We start from the raw sequence: 16,375 nt of genomic DNA on the forward strand, positions 1-16,375 counted from the left end.
CCTTTACTTTTCCTAAAGCCAAACTGATCGTCACCTAGCGCATTCTCAATTTTCTTTTCCATTCTTCTGTATATTATTCTTGTAAGCAGCTTCGATGCATGAGCTGTTAAGCTGATTGTGCGATAATTCTCGCAATTGTCAGCTCTTGCCGTCTTCGGAATTGTGTGGATGATGCTTTTCCGAAAGTCAGATGGTATATCGCCAGACTCATATATTCTACACACCAACGTGAATATTCGTTTTTTTGCCACTTCCCCCAATGATTTTAGAAATTCTGATGGAATGTTATCTATCCCTTCTGTCTTATTTGACCGTCCTCCAAAGCTCTTTTAAATTCAGATTCTAATACTGGATCCCCTATCTCTTCTAAATCGACTCCTGTTTCTTCTTCTATCACATCAGACAAATCTTCGGCCTCATAGAGGCTTTCAATGTATTCTTTCCACCTATCTGCTCTCTCTTCTGCATTTAACAGTGGAATTCCCGTTGCACTCTTAATGTTACCACCGTTGCTTTTAATGTCACCAAAGGTTGTTTTGACTTTCCTGTATGCTGAGTCTGTCCTTCCGACAATCATATTTTTTTCGGTGTCTTCACATTTTTCCTGCAGCCATTTCGTCTTAGCTTCCCTGCACTTCCTATTTATTTCATTCCTCAGCGACTTGTATTTCTGTATTCCTGATTTTCCCGGAACATGTTTGTACTTCCTCCTTTCATCAATCAGCTGAAGTATTTCTTCTGTTACCCATGGTTTCTTCGCAGCTACCTTCTTTGTACCTGTGTTTTCCTTCCCAACTTCTGTGATGGCCCTTTTTAGAGATGTCCATTCCTCTTGAACTGTACTGCCTACTTCGCTATTCCTTATTGCTGTATCTATAGCGTTAGAGAACTTCAAACGTATCTCGTCATTCCTTAGTACTTCCGTACCCCACTTCTTTGCGTATTGATTCTTCCTGACTAATGTCTTGAACTTCAGCCTACTCTTCATCACTACTATATTGTGATCTGAGTCTATATCTGCTCCTGGGTACGCCTTACAATCCAGTATCTGATTTCGGAATCTCTGTCTGACCATGATGTAATCTAATTGAAATCTTCCCGTATCTCCCGGCCTTTTCCAAGTATACAGGTAAGGCTTATACACTACTTACGCACCCATGCCTGACGGAGGACTCGAACCTCCGACGGGAGGAGCCACGCGAACCGTGGCAAGGCCCTCAAGACCGCGCGGTTACCTCGCGCGACAGTAACCTCTTACAGTACCTTTCCCTACAATAACTGCTCACAATTCTTTCGTATATAACTTTGCGTCCTGAAACTACACTATGTGCTCCTGCACTACAGTTATCACATATTGATGGTCATATGCATCAGCCATCTTAGAAGATTGCGGTGAATGTCGTTATATTGTGAAGTAAAAGACATAAACAGCCCACGTTTGTGTCGCCATTTGACACAGCCTTCCTCAATCTGGTAGCTTGCTGTGTGTCACGCTACCTGTATTCGTAATACCGGTAGTCTGCCCTTACCTGTATTACTGTGCACCTATCCCGGATCCCAGTGTCAGTTACAGGTTGCCTATAGAACGCTTGCAGGAGCAACAAACATTTGATTTTCAATATTTCGCATAATTATTGAACGAATTTAAGAATTTAAAATACTATCATAATCTACTCATTAAGAGGTATAAACTCTATATACAAATAGCAATTGTCCTGACTGAATGACTGACTTACTCGGCAGAACAGAAACTTGAAATTTGGAGACGATGAGGTTTTTATTCAGCAGGTGTCGTTTAAGAAATTTTTCGAAATTCTAGCCCTGATGATGTGACATAGGGATGAAAGACGTTCTTTTTTTTAATTTAATGTCGCTATTAAGACAATTTTGCAGCTATACCTGCGAAAATTGGTATTTTATTTCTCGGTCAGAAATAAAGAAATGCGTGTTGAGCGTTTTTGGAAATGTAACTTTATGGTTATGAAATACTGTGTGAAAGCATTTTTTTTTAAATATTTCATTATTAAATAAATATTATAGTACTTTTTAAAGCTACATCTATGAACATTGGTATTTGACTCCTGGGTTACAAATAAAGAGGGAGGTGTTTCAGTGGTTTTGGAAATTCAGCCCCCGAGGTGGTGGAATGGGGGATGAGGTCTTTTGTGAAACTATTTCATTATGAAAGCATTTTTAAAGATACATCTATAAAAATTTAATTTTGGCTTCTCAGGTAGAAATAAAAAAATACGAGTTTCACTGTTTTTGAAAATTCAACACCTATGGGGGTGAAATAGGGAATGAAAATTTTTAAGGAAATATTTTGTTGTGCAAGCATTTTTGAAGCTAAATCTATGAAAATCTGCATTTGGCTTTTATGTTGGAAGTAAAATATACACATGTCACTGTCTTTGGAAATTCAGTCCCTAATAGGGTGAAATATGGTGTGAAATATTTAATGAAAATGTTTCATTGCGAAACTATTCTTAAAGCCAAATCTTTAAAAATTGGTGTTTGGCTTCTCGGTCAGAGATGAAAAAATACGTGTTTTGTTCTGTTTGGAAATTCAGCCCCTAAGGGAATGAAACAGCTGACTCATCATCGCCCAACCCAAACCGCTAAGGACAGAAACTTGAAGTTTGGAGAGGGAGTAAATCTTATAATGTAGGGATCGTTTAAGAAGGGATTGTATGAAGTGTTGCTCCTGAAGGGGTCAAATAGGGAACGAAAGGCTTTATAAAAGTATGTCACTATTAAGGGAATTTTGAAGCGGAACTACGAAAACTGGTATTTGGTTTCTGAGTCAGATAATGAAAAATACGACTCTAAGCATTTTTGGAAATTCCACCACGAAGGGGGTAAAACAGAGGGTGAATGTTTTTTGAAAATAAATAGTTACTAAAGAATCATTACAGGATTTTTAAGGCTACGTCTATGCCCATTGGTATTTGAGTTCTCAGTCAGAAATTAAAAAAAAGTGTTTCAATATGTTTGGAAACTCAACCCTTAAGGGAGTGCAACAGACGATGAAAATTTATAAGAAAATATTTCGCTACATTAAAAAAAAATTAAAGCTAAATTTATGAAAAATGATATTTCACTTGTCGGTTAGATGTAAAGAAATATTTGTTAGAGGATGAAATTTTGCTATGAAAATATTTCCAAATGAAAGCAAAAGACATGATTAACAAAAACTTCGGACTCCAGCTTCCAGAATCGCTTTTTGGTCAGAAGTACATTCTTGGAAGACCATCCCTATATGGCCTTAATTAGCGTGAAAAGCTTAGAAGTTGTTGCAATTTGTGAACAACATAAAAATTTGATTAAATAAAAGCATCTTTGCAGGCCATACAGTCTAAACGAGCGAAGCAGCGGGTTGTAATACAGTCTTACGTTAAAAATTTAACACAATAAGACAACTATTGGAGTTAGAAACTGTATGTTTGTCTCGAGGCAGCGGAACTGACACCGATCAAATATCCCTAGTTTATTCATCCAGCATTTGAGCGTGAAAGAACTTGGCTACTTGAAATAAACTTTACACATAATTTGAAAGCCCTAAGAAACTTTTTCTTGCTGACATTCCCCATAAAACTACGAAAAGAAAAAGGTTTATCGCTTGCTGTTCTTTCGCTGTTTATGATGTAAAACTTCAGCAACAGACATGACGTTTTAATTTACTATTTTACTATAGCCGGCCGGTGTGGCCGAGCGGTTCTAGGCACTTCAGTCTGGAACAGCGCGACCGCTACGGTCGCAGGTTCGAGTCCTGCCTCGGGCATTGATGTGTGTGATGTCCTTAGGTTAGTTAGGTTTAAGTAGTTCTAAGTTCTAGGGGACTGATGACCTCAGATGTTAAGTCCCATAGTGCTCAGAGCCATTTGAACCATTTTGTCTTTACTATAGACTATTCGCAATGCATTTTGAAGACAGTATCCACATATACCACTGAATATACATGCGAAAATGTATCATTGTGCGACAGATTGATCAGGGCATATGACATCGTAAACATTTAGATGCGTGAGCTACTTGTTTTTTCATAAAATGAAGCGCAATATACCCAGACTATATGCATCCTGTTTTTTATACTGAGAGCGCTTAGCGATTCCCAACAAATTTTAATCATAATGTCCGCCTCCGCAGCGTTGCGGTACCGTTTCCGAATGTGACGCATGGGGCCCGGGTTCGATTCCCGGCTGGGAACTGTCCTTCGTCATCATTTTCATCATCATTGACCAGCAAGTCACCGAAGTGGCGTCAACTAAAAAGGACTTGCAATACGGTGGCCGAACTCCCCCGCATGGGGCCTCCCAGACGACAATGCGATATGCTCATTTCCATTTTTTTAAGCATAATTTCAAACCTTATCTAAACTTTTTGTCAAGTAATTGCTTGCCTTTAAATTTTTGACACCTCATTTGTAAAATAAACACTCGTTTCTAGCTGTATAATGTACGGGAATTCTAGCCTTTAAAAAACTGGAAGTTTACTGGTATTTGCTAAATGGGAGGTTCGTCTTGCCACAGCTCCTGTTGCTCGGATGACGGGAGCAGTGACAAGAAGTGACTCAGATGAAGGCAGCCTATAGCAATAGCTGAAGGTTCGTTATAATTATATTTCATATCGTGTCCTATTAACACAACAGTTTCACTGAATCGTACTGTGCTTCTAGTTTGACTTACATACACTCAGGCACGAGCAACACTGATAACCCAGAACATTATGACCACCCACATAATAGCCTGTATTTTCCACCTTTGCCGCGGGTAACAGCAGCGACGCGCCGTGGTCTGGAAGCAATGAGACCTTGGTAAGGTCCTGGATGGGGTTGGCACCACATCTGCACTCACGTCACCTAATTCCCCGGAGGGGATGATGAGCTGTGACGCCACGTTCAATCACATCCCAGATGTGTGTAATCGGTTTCAGATCTGGCGAGTTGGCTGGCCAGAATATCGATTGGAACTCGCCACTGTGTTCCTTGAACCACTCCATCACACTCCTGGACTAGTGACATGGGGCATTATCTTGTTGGAAAATGCCACCTCCATCGAGAAACATGATCGTCATGAAGTGGTCTGCGACCAGTGTAGGATGCTCCTTGGCGGTAATGTTCCCTTGCACGAGCACCACTGGATCCACGAATGTCCGCGTGAATGTTTTCCAGCGCATAGTGTAGCCGCCGCCAGCTTGTCTCGGTCCCGCAGTACAGGCGTCAAGGAGCCGTTCCCCTGGATGACGACGGATTCGTGCTCTCCTATCGGCATGATGAAGACGGTATCGAGATCCATCAAACCATGCGACGCTCCGTTACAGTATCGACGTCCAGTTCCGATGGTCACGTGCCCATTCCAGTCGTAGTTGCCGATGTCGTGGTGTTAACATTGGCACGTGTGTGGTTCGTCCGCTGTGGAGGCCTCTCCTTAGGAGAGTTCGATGCACTGCGTGGTCAGACACACTTGTACTCTGCCCAGCACAAGTCTGGTATTAGTTGTGCCGCATTTCGCCGCCTGTCCTGTTTTACCAGTCTGCCCAGCCTACGACGTCCGACGTCTGTAATGAGGGGCGGCCGCCCACCTCCACGACCCCTTGGTATCGCCATGTGTTGAAGACAAACACCACAACACTCTTCTAACACCCGACAAGTCGTGCAGTTTCCAAAATACTCGTGCCGAGCCTTCGGGCCATCAGAATCTGCCCACGGTCAAACACAAATAGATCGCGCGCCTTCCCCATTCTACATACGGACAGCACGTTGACTGACACTACATGCACCAAAAGGTTCAAATGACTCTGAGCAGTGTGGGACTTAACATCAGAGGTCATCAGTCCCCTAGAGCTTAGAACTACTTAAACCTAACTAACCTAAGGACATCACACACGTCTATGCCCGGGGCACGACTCGAACCTGCGACCGCAGCAGTCGCGCGGTTCCAGACTGAAGTGACTACAACCGCTCGGCCACTCCGGCCGGCCACTACATGCACCGTGCGTGTGTCTGAATTGCAGTAATTCCTCGTCTGGTGATGCTACTATCGTCTGGAAGAGGTTTACATCGACAGTAGGGTGGTTGTCATATTCTTCTGGCTGACCAGTGTATATTTCCTTCATTAAGGGCGGGGTAGGACGTCAAACGGGCCGACTTGGAGCAGGGGAGGCACCACAGGACATTTTAATTTGCACTGTCTATACTTTCGCAAATAAATTCATAAAACTTTGTCAGCGTGTCCAGGAAGGATTCAGAATTCACACTCTTCGCAGTGGAACTTCGAAAACAATAACCAAATAATTTTTTTTACATGTGAAATTTCATCATTTTTTTTCACTTACTAATGGCAGCATTTGTTGCTATATGTACACTTTTATTCATAAGTAAGAGAGATCCTTCGATGAATTTTGCACAGCATACAAACCAGAGGTGTATGAAACTCTAGAATTTTCCAAATATATTAAAAACTGTGGTAAAAATTTGTGTTTATTCTAATCATGAAGTTTAAAATATAGCACCTCATTCGTTTTTTCATAAATTAAATAAATTCTGGAGTTTCATACACCTGTAAGTATGGTATGTGTGCTGTGCAAAATTCATCGAAGTATCTCTCTAACTATAGTGTACCTATAGCAACAAATGCTGCCATTAGTAAGTGAAACAAATGATGAAATTTCACACGTAAAAAAATTTATTTAGTTATGTTTTCGAACTTCCACTGCAATGAGTGTGAATCCTGAATCCTTCCTGCTGATGCTGACAAAGTTTTATGAATTTACTTGTAAAAGTATAGACACTGGAAATTAAAATTTTCTGTGATGCCTCTCCTGCTCCAAGTCGGCCCGTTTGACGCCCTACCCCCCTTAACTCAGATATTACGGAACTCAAACACATGTTTTCTACGATATGTCGTGGCAAAGAAGTGGTTTCTCATTTTATCTGGTGTTCCTCCTGTGTTTTAATTTTGACAACAATTTCATTTTAAGTGTTGCCCAGTATCACCAGTGAGTGGCCACATCAAGTAGTCGAATTAGCAAGGGCCTGTTGCCTAGCTTTCCCTCGCCTGTCTGCACAGGCGCGGCTGAAGATGGACCGCCGGACGCACAGCAGCACCCGCGAGCGGCAGCTGCAGCAGCTGCTGGCGCAGCTGGGGCTGGAGGACCGTGCCGACGCGCGCATCGACGGCGCCCTGTCCGGCGGCGAGCGGAAGAGGCTCGCCTTCGCGGCAGAGGTGAGGGCTGCTCCTTCTGTGCTCTGTGTTACTAGTTACTATCTCTGACAACAACGTCTGTGCTCAACCCCTCGAACATGCTAATGCAACGGCCTAACTCCTCTGAAATGCCCCGCCTAAACCGCAGGACACGACACACAGAATAAATTGTGGAAAAAGGCCAAAATAAGGGGCTATCACTTACACTCGAACATACAACTTTATTATTTGACCAAACATTACAAGAGCCCAAAAAAATTTTTTTAAACACACAGCTTTATTCTTTGGGACTTAATTACCGGCTGTAAGCCACCTTCATTTAAAAACGACGGAAGGGCAATAACTTAAAACGCAAGCATAATCAGAAATTTAAAAGGCAAGCTTTATGTTAAAACATTTTGTTAGGCTGAAGTAAACAAGTTAAGGCGAATACTTAAATATCCAAAACATTATTTTTTTTTAAATACCAAAGTCCTTACGTGAAACAGTTCCTTTATTTAGGCTGAAGGCCTTAAGAAACAACAACTAAAACTCAAACCGGCTGAAGGCCGAAGACTTAAAAATTCAATACGTTGAAGTAAACAAGTTAAATTCAAATTGGCTGAAGGCTGAAGACTTTAAAAATTAAATTTTTTTTTAAATGCCGAAATGCTTACGTCAAATAGTACTTCACACTAGGCGGAAGGCCTTAAGAGTAAAACAAACTCTAATTTAAAACACAAAACCGGCTAGAAGCCACACAAGTACGAACAACAAGAACAAATTTAAAAAAAAAAAACTTCGTACACACAACAGCGCCCAGATGTTCGAGGGTCGGCCTGTAATTCAAACATTAACGCTCCGTTAGGTGAGACAGGCAGTCGGGTCAGCCATTCAGAATCCGACGACAACTCAACCAAGCGGCCGGCCGGGTGACCGAGCGGTTCTAGGCGCTACAGTCTGTAACCGGGCGACCGCTACGGTCGCAGGTTCGAATCCTGCCTCGGGCATTGATGTGTGTGATGTCCTTAGGTTAGTTAGGTTTAAGTAGTTCTAAATTCTAGGGGACTGATGACCTCAGAAGTTAACTCCCATAGTGCTCAGAGCCATTTGAACCAATTCAACCGAGCGAAAGTCAGCGGGCCCACCGACAAGGTAACTTCCACTTCACCCGACCAGGGCACAACAGGGACCTCAACGGCACAACGTGGAAGATATTGGCGCCCACGACAAATCATACACGTAGCTGTCAAACTACACACCGTGCTGGACAGCAACAACACGATGAGGAAACTACAAAGCCTGAAATTTACGTCAACGCCCAGGGCAGATAACGGGGACGGACACAAGGCAAAAGATTCCGCTGGTGCACTTCAATTCAAATAACCAAATACAGTGAAACTCCACTGGAGGGTGGATAGAATTTTCCAACTTGAAAACCACGTTCCAAAAGCCGACAACGAACTCCAAACGACACAATGTCAACAATCTTGACTTGCTGGTAGGTTAAATCAAAACTCAACTTTCGTGTCGAGGGTCGGTGAGCCACGGACCTCGTAGCAATGGGAACAGCCCCACATTCTCCGACTCCGCGTTAAGACTGCCAGCGGGCCCCGACCAAACTACGCGCCCTGCCGAGAATTCCTCACTGCTCCACGCCAACCGACCGACTCCTCAGAGCCAGTACTCCGACAACACTTAGAATAACATGTCAGTCAAAATCACACAAACTACACACAGTTTCACGAACAGTTGCACAAAGAACCAGACAATGCTAACGGCAGTGACTGTACAATAACAGGGACGAATCACGAGTCGGCACACACAGCCAGCCCACGAGCGATCGCCGGGCAAATACACGTCTTCCGGCAAGACCACCGACCGACGACCAACCGAAGTCGTCGCCACTCCAATCATGTGTGTCGGTAACCGTCGGGCGAGGCATGGCGGTTCGGACCTCACTGCTGCCTCACAGTGACTGAACTTGTGCCGCGTGCCAACTCAAACACTGCCAGGTCCCCAACTAACAACACACGACGACCGGGAAGTAACAGCAGTCCAGCAAGACAATACGGCAGGCCTATATCGATAAGAGCTGCTGCTGCCGCTCACGGGCAGGCAAGGCAGCAACGCAGTGACACCAGGAATTAACATAACGAGGTGGCAGTACTGTAAAAACAAGATGAAAATAAGAAATGGCACTAACACGAGCCACGCGCAGCTCTTCATCATCTTGTACCTCAAGTAGTATGTCACTGATGTGGTAACTGAAAATCCGTAGAGGTGTATTTCGCCGCTATTCGGAAGGCTGCGTATGCACTCTGTAAACCACTGTCCAGCTGCTGTCTCACTCTGTTAACTATTCTATTTCGCATGCAACGGCGCGGTTGTTTGTGGTTCGTCCCACAGAAACAATGCCATTCACGTTGCGGTAATTTCTTCTTCTGCAGTCAGGTCCACAGTACAATAAGCAGTATTACACGAGTTTAACGGGTGCCACAAATGTTTTTCAGTATCAGGTTAGCTGAACGATCAACTTAAAGGTAGTTTACGAGTGCAAACTTTAATATACTGTCAGTTGTTTGACACCAATACACTGCCAATTCCGTGATAACCTATAGTGATAGTTTACGCATTGGCATGCAATCACATTCACTCATTATAGCCAGATTTTCGTGGTTAACCGAAGCCGTTACCAAAAAGATTACAAAACGGTTTATAACACAATCTGACCACTACTAATGTTCAGTTTGCGGTCACGGATTATATATCACGGCACGCGTATTTTGGTTATTCAACAGCCATAGTTTACAATTAAAATCGGAATTTAGAGTTTTCGTCTTCCTCACACGTTCTCATTAACTTTGCGACACTCCTCGATCAAATTTGTAATCACTATGCTGCAAAATATGCGCATCTATTCAGAGCTCCTTATATCCGCGTCTCAACATGATCGAGTCTGAGCTCTGAACTGCAATTAGCCTTCACAGCTCAATTCTCTTCTCGTATTTTTATACGCGCGAACTTACTGTTATCTGATTGGCTGATATACAGGGTGATCAAAAAGTCAGTATAAATTTGAGAACTGAATATTCACGCGTCTAGCAATACTGAGTTTTTTTTTTGTTTTAATAAAACCCCATATCATTCCAAGCATGTGTGTCATTTTTTACCTTCCTATCTACATTATTCCGTGATTTTTTAAGTTTTCAGTTTTATATTGACTTTTTTATCACCCGGTACATCGCAAAAATCCAATATTAGTACTCAACCGTACAATGACGCGTCTTTTATTTTTGATCAGTCACATTTTAATAGCTTTTACGAACGATGTATCAAAAGAACAAATTTCTAGTTTCCTTGTTTTATCAGTCCATAAACTGGCTAGTTGCACTTTACAATTTGTCCTGGGTATGGTTTACTACCTCAGTGCACAGTTCTCATGCTAACGTATTCTCAGTTAGCAGACATAACAATACTCATTTATTTAATACTTCCACTCACACCATCATCACGTTAATAACTAAACAAATTAGCAATAACTAATTAAAGTCACAATAATCACAACAAATACAGTTTTGTTTGCAAAATGTACAGTTTTAACTGCCTGATAACTTCGTAGTCCATAAGATGCTGGCACCTCTCCGCCACAGTCGTAACTACTGGCAACTAGCTACTGGAGCAGAGCGCATCTGTCACGCCACAACCATGGCTCATTATATCTATCTGCTCGCTTCTGTCTCTTACTTGGGCGCGATGCAAGGCGCTAAGCTCATGCAAATTTAAACATCGGTAACATTATCTTGACCCTGTTCATATCCATATAGGCACTTTTAAGCATTCCTGCTCATTGCACAAATAAAGATAAATATGTATATTTCCAACCAAAACAGGGTACTTTATGAAATTATTGGCGTAATGGTAGAGACAATCTGGAAAAACACTGTGCTGAGTTGTTTAGAAAGCTGTTCTCCTTTCCTGTTGATCTGTTGACAATGTTCCTTTTGCCGTCCTTTCCCCATACCTGCTCTCTATAAGCAGGTGATCTCTACATCGTCCGCCCATAGGGCGTCCCCATCGTCTGGACTCTATATGTGACGTCCGCGCTTACACCAGTCAAGACCTTCACATTTCTTGCTACACCTGGCATCTGGAGAAGTAGTGCAGGAATACTTTCTTCGATTCTTGAATATCAAACGCTTCTTTTCCATCTGTATGCAGGCATCATCGCTTCATCAGTGACTGAAATAACGCTGCACTACGCTTGGACAACATAGAAAATCTTCAGTGGCCGAGTTGTGAATGTAATACCACTACTCATGACATATGATGAGATGAAAATCTTTACTCAGACTCCATGCTGTATTGTGGAAGGTACACTTCAGCAATGAGGTTCGCTAGGTTTCAGAGTACCATAAAACACAACACGCGCAATAGTGATTGTACCATTTGTATAAAAATGGCCACGAGTAAGACAATTACTGAAGGACGGTTCATAGTGAATGTTCTCACTTTTTATTACTCAGTCCGCTATATACACTGAAGAACCAAAGAAACTGGTACACCTGCCTAATATCGTGTAGGTCCCTCGCAACACGACGTGCCATGGACTCGACTAATGTCTGAAGTAGTGCTGGAGGGAATTGACACCATGAATCCTGTCCATAAATCCCTAAGAGTACGTGGGGGTGGAGATTCTTCTGAACAGCACGTTGCAAAGCATCTCAGATATGCTCAATAATGTTCATATTTGGGGAATTTGGTGCCCAGCGGTGTTCTTTAATCGCAGAAAAGTGTTCTTGGAGCCACTCTGTAGCAATTCTGGACGTGTGGGGCGTCGCATTGTCCTGCCGCAATTGTCCACGTCAGTCAGAAAGCACAATGGACGTGAATGCATGCAGGTGATCAGACAGGATGCTTACGTAATGTGTCACCTGTCAGAGTGTCGTATCTAGACGTACCAGAGGTCCCATATCACTCAAACTACACACGCCGCACACCATTACAGAGCCTCCAACAGCTAGAACAGTCCGATGCAGATATGCAGGGCCCATCGATTACTGAGGTTGGCCATACCTGTGCACGTCCATCCGCTCGATACAACTTGAAACGAGACTCGTCTCACCAGGTAACATGATTCCAGTCATCAACAGTCCAATTTCGTTGTTGACGGACCCAGGCGAGGCGTAAAGCTTTGTGTCGTGCAGTCATCAACAGTACACGAGTGGGTCTTAGGCTCCGAACACCCATCTCGATGACGTTTCGTTGAATGGTTCGCACGCAGAAATTTTTTGACGGCCCAGCACTGAAAACTACAGCAATTTGCGAAATGGTTGCACGTCTGTCACGTTGAACGATTGTCTTGAGTCGACCTTGGTCCCATTCTTGCAGGATCTTTTTCCGGCCGCAGCGATGTCAGAGATTTGATGTTTTACCGGATTCCTGATATTCTGAGTACACACGTTGAATGGTCGTACGGGAAAGTCCACACTTCACCGCTTTCTCGGAGATGCTGTGTCACATCACTCGTGCACAGGCTATAGCACCACGTTCAAACTTACTTAAATCTTGATAACCTGCCACTGTAGCAGCAGTAACCGATAACTACGACAGATACTTGTTGCCTTACATAGGCGCTGCCAACCGCAGCGCCGTGTTTTTATCTGTATATGAGTCTGTATTTGAATACTCATTCCTATACCAGTTTCTTTGGCGCTCAGTGTAAAGACATAACTCTGGTTCGAAAGACAGCCAGCCGTTGTCAGCTACAGTATTCGACAAGTTTCATTGTGAATCAAGGTCCAACTCCAGTTAATGGATATTTCCAAGAAATTTTAAACCCTATTACCTGTGGAAGACTGGCTGTAGTCTTTTATCTGCTGGATCTAGTTGTAACTAGAAGGCTGGCCGTCTGTTCTGGGAGTAGAACCACCGATTGAGTGTATAGGCGATTCCCTTTTGTAGGTCCGGGCAGTCCACATAGCCCTCATCTCGTGGTCGTGCGGTAGCGTTCTCGCTTCCCACGCCCGGGTTCCCGGGTTCGATTCCCGGCGGGGTCAGGGATTTTCTCTGCCTCGTGATGGCTGTGTGTTGTGTGCTGTCCATAGGTTTGTTAGGTTTAAGTAGTTATAAGTTCTAGGGGACTGATGACCATAGATGTTAAGTCCCATAGTGCTCAGAGCCATTTTAATCATTTTTTGCAGTCCACATAAATACCTGGCGGGCAGAAAGATATCGAGCGAAGGTCTACTTCCGCGTATGTATGTGTCGGTCATACAGCTTGAGACTGTTGCCAATGGGCATCACTGTGGGGGTCCGGATGGGGGTTTGTCGGGGACGGCCATCTCGTACCGCACATCCCCCGATCAGACTACGACTGTGGCTGCCCGGGATACTGCCCACATTGAGGCTGATCCCTCACGTGTGGTGGAGTGGGAGGTCGTCTCGAGGTGTGGTAGGGGGCGAAAGACATTCCGGAGGGCTAAACGGAAGGACTCTCCAGTTTGTCTGACGAACCGGTTTCAGGCTCTGTCTCAGGCTGATACTGATCTTCTGCCGGACGTGGCTGCTTGTCCTGTTCCAGAGGTTGCCCCTCAGTCTGCAGGATCCGGGCGGTCGCAGAGGGTGGGCATACTGGTAGTTGGGAGCTCCAACGTCAGGCGCGTAATGGGGCCCCTTAGGGATATGGCAGCAAGAGAGGGGAAGAAAACTAACGTGCACTCCGTGTGCATACCGGGGGGAGTAATTCCAGATGTGGAAAGGGTCCTTCCGGATGCCATAAAGGGTACAGGGTGCACCCATCTGCAGGTGGTCGCTCATGTCGGCACCAATGATGTATGTCGCTATGGATCGGAGGAAATCCTCTCTGGCTTCCGGCGGCTATCTGATTTGGTGAAGACTGCCAGTCTCGCTAGCGGGATGAAAGCAGAGCTCACCATCTGCAGCATCGTCGACAGGACTGACTGCGGATCTTTGTTACAGAGCCGAGTGGAGGGTCTGAATCAAAGGCTGAGACGGTTCTGCGACCGTGTGGGCTGCAGATTCCTCGACTTGCGCCATAGGGTGGTGGGGTTTCGGGTTCTGCTGGATAGGTCAGGAGTCAACTACACGCAGCAAGCGGCTACACGGGTAGCAGGGGTTGTGTGGCATGGACTGGGAGGCTTTTAGGTTAGATGGCCTCGGGCAAGTACGGAAAGGGCGGCAGCCTCAAAGGGTGCGGGGCAAAGTCAGGATATGCGGGGACCAAGCAGCAATCGGTATTGTAATTGTAAACTGTCGAAGCTGCATTGGTAAAGTACCGGAACTTCAAGCGCTGATAGAAAGCACCGCAGCTGAAATCGTTATAGGTACAGAAGGCTGGCTGAAGCCAGAGATAAATTCTGCCGAAATTTTTACAAAGGCACAGACGGTGTTTAGAAAGGATAGATTGCATGCAACCGATGGTGGCGTGTTTGTCGCTGTTAGTAGTAGTTTATCCTGTAGTGAAGTAGAAGTGGATACTTCCTGTGAATTATTATGGGTGGAGGTTACACTCAACAACCGAGCTAGGTTAATAGTTGGCTATTTTTACCGACCTCCCGAAAAAGCAGCATTAGTGGCATAACAACTGAGAGAAAATTTGGAGTACATTTCACATAAATTTTCTCAGCATGTTATAGTCTTAGGTGGAGATTTCAATTTACCAGATATAGACTGGAACACTCAGATGTTTAGGACAGGTAGTAGGGACAGAGCATCGAGTGACTTTATACTGAGTGCACTATCCGAAAATTACCTCGAGCAATTAAACAGAGAGCCGACTCGTGGAGATAACATCTTGAAGCTACTGATAATAAACATACCCGAACTTTTCGACTCTGTAAGTGCAGAACAGGGAATCACTGATCATAAGGCCGTTGCAGCATCCCTAAATATGGAAGTTAATAGGAATATAAAAAAAGGGAGGAAGGCTTATCTGTTTAGCAAGAGTAATAGAAGGCAGATTTCAGACTACCTAACAGATCAAAACGAAAATTTCTGTTCCGACACTGACAATGTTGAGTGTTTGTGGAAAAAGTTCAAGGCAATCGTAAAATGCGTTTTAGACAGGTAGTGCCTAGTAAAACTGTGAGGGACGGGAAAAACCCACCGTGGTTCAACAACAAAGTTAGGAAACTACTGCGAAAGCAAAGAGAGCTTCACTCCAAGTGTAAACGCAGCCAAAACCTCTCAGACAAACTGAAGCTAAACGATGTCAAAGTTAGCGTAAGGAGGGCTATGCGTGAAGCGTTCAGTGAATTCGAAAGTAAAATTCTATGTACCGACTTGACAGAAAATCCTAGGAAGTTCTGGTCTTACGTTAAATCAGTAAGTGGCTCGAAACAGCATATCCAGACACTCCGGGATGATGATGGCATTGAAACAGAGGATGACACGTGTAAAGCTAAAATACTAAACACCTTTTTCCAAAGCTGCTTCACAGAAGAAGACTGCACTGCAGTTCCTTCTATAAATCCTCGCACAAACGAAAAACTTGGCTGACATCGAAATAAGTGTCCAAGGAATAGAAAAGCAACTGGAATCACTCAACAGAGGAAAGTCCACTGGACCTGACAGGGTACCAATTCATTCTACTTGCACCCCTTCTTACAGCCGTGTACCGCAAGTCTCTAGAGGAACGGAAGGTTCCAAATGATTGGAAAAGAGCACAGGTAGTTCCAGTTTTCATGAAGGGTCGTCGAGTAGATGCGCAAAACTACAGGCCTATATCTCTGACATCGATCTGTCGTAGAATTTTAGAACATTTTTTATGCTCGCGTATCATGTCGTTTTTGGAAACCCAGAATATACTCTGTAGGAATCTACATGGATTCCGGAAATAGCGATCGTGTGAGACCTAACTCGCTTTGTTTGTTCATGAGACCCAGAAAATATTAGATACAGGCTCCCAGGTAGATGTCATTTTCCTTGACGTCCGGAAGGCGTTCGATACAGTTCCGCACTGTCGCCTGATAAACAAATTAAGAGCCTACGGAATATCAGATCAGCTTTGTGGCTGGATTGAAGAGTTTTTAGCAAATAGAGCACAGCATGTTGTTCTCAATGGAGAGACGTCTACAGACGTTAAAGTAAACTCTGGCGTGCCACAGGGGAGTGTTATGGGACCATTGCTTTTCACAATATATATAAATGACCTAGTAGATAGTGTCGGAAGT

At 44.0% G+C, this 16,375-nt stretch overlaps 1 protein-coding gene across 1 annotated transcript in view; it reads left to right on the top strand.

The window, feature by feature from the left end:
• LOC126176630 (protein scarlet-like) overlaps positions 1 to 16,375 on the top strand; it is a 204,695-nt gene that overhangs the window by 31,738 nt on the left and 156,582 nt on the right. Inside the window, exon 4 of the mRNA XM_049923789.1 lies at positions 7,068 to 7,223. Within this exon, the coding sequence (XP_049779746.1) occupies positions 7,068 to 7,223 (156 nt within the window). The remainder of the gene's footprint in view (positions 1 to 7,067; positions 7,224 to 16,375) is intronic.

The sequence above is a fragment of the Schistocerca cancellata genome, chromosome 3, assembly GCF_023864275.1.
Source record: "Schistocerca cancellata isolate TAMUIC-IGC-003103 chromosome 3, iqSchCanc2.1, whole genome shotgun sequence".
NCBI classification, from domain to species: domain Eukaryota; kingdom Metazoa; phylum Arthropoda; class Insecta; order Orthoptera; family Acrididae; genus Schistocerca; species Schistocerca cancellata.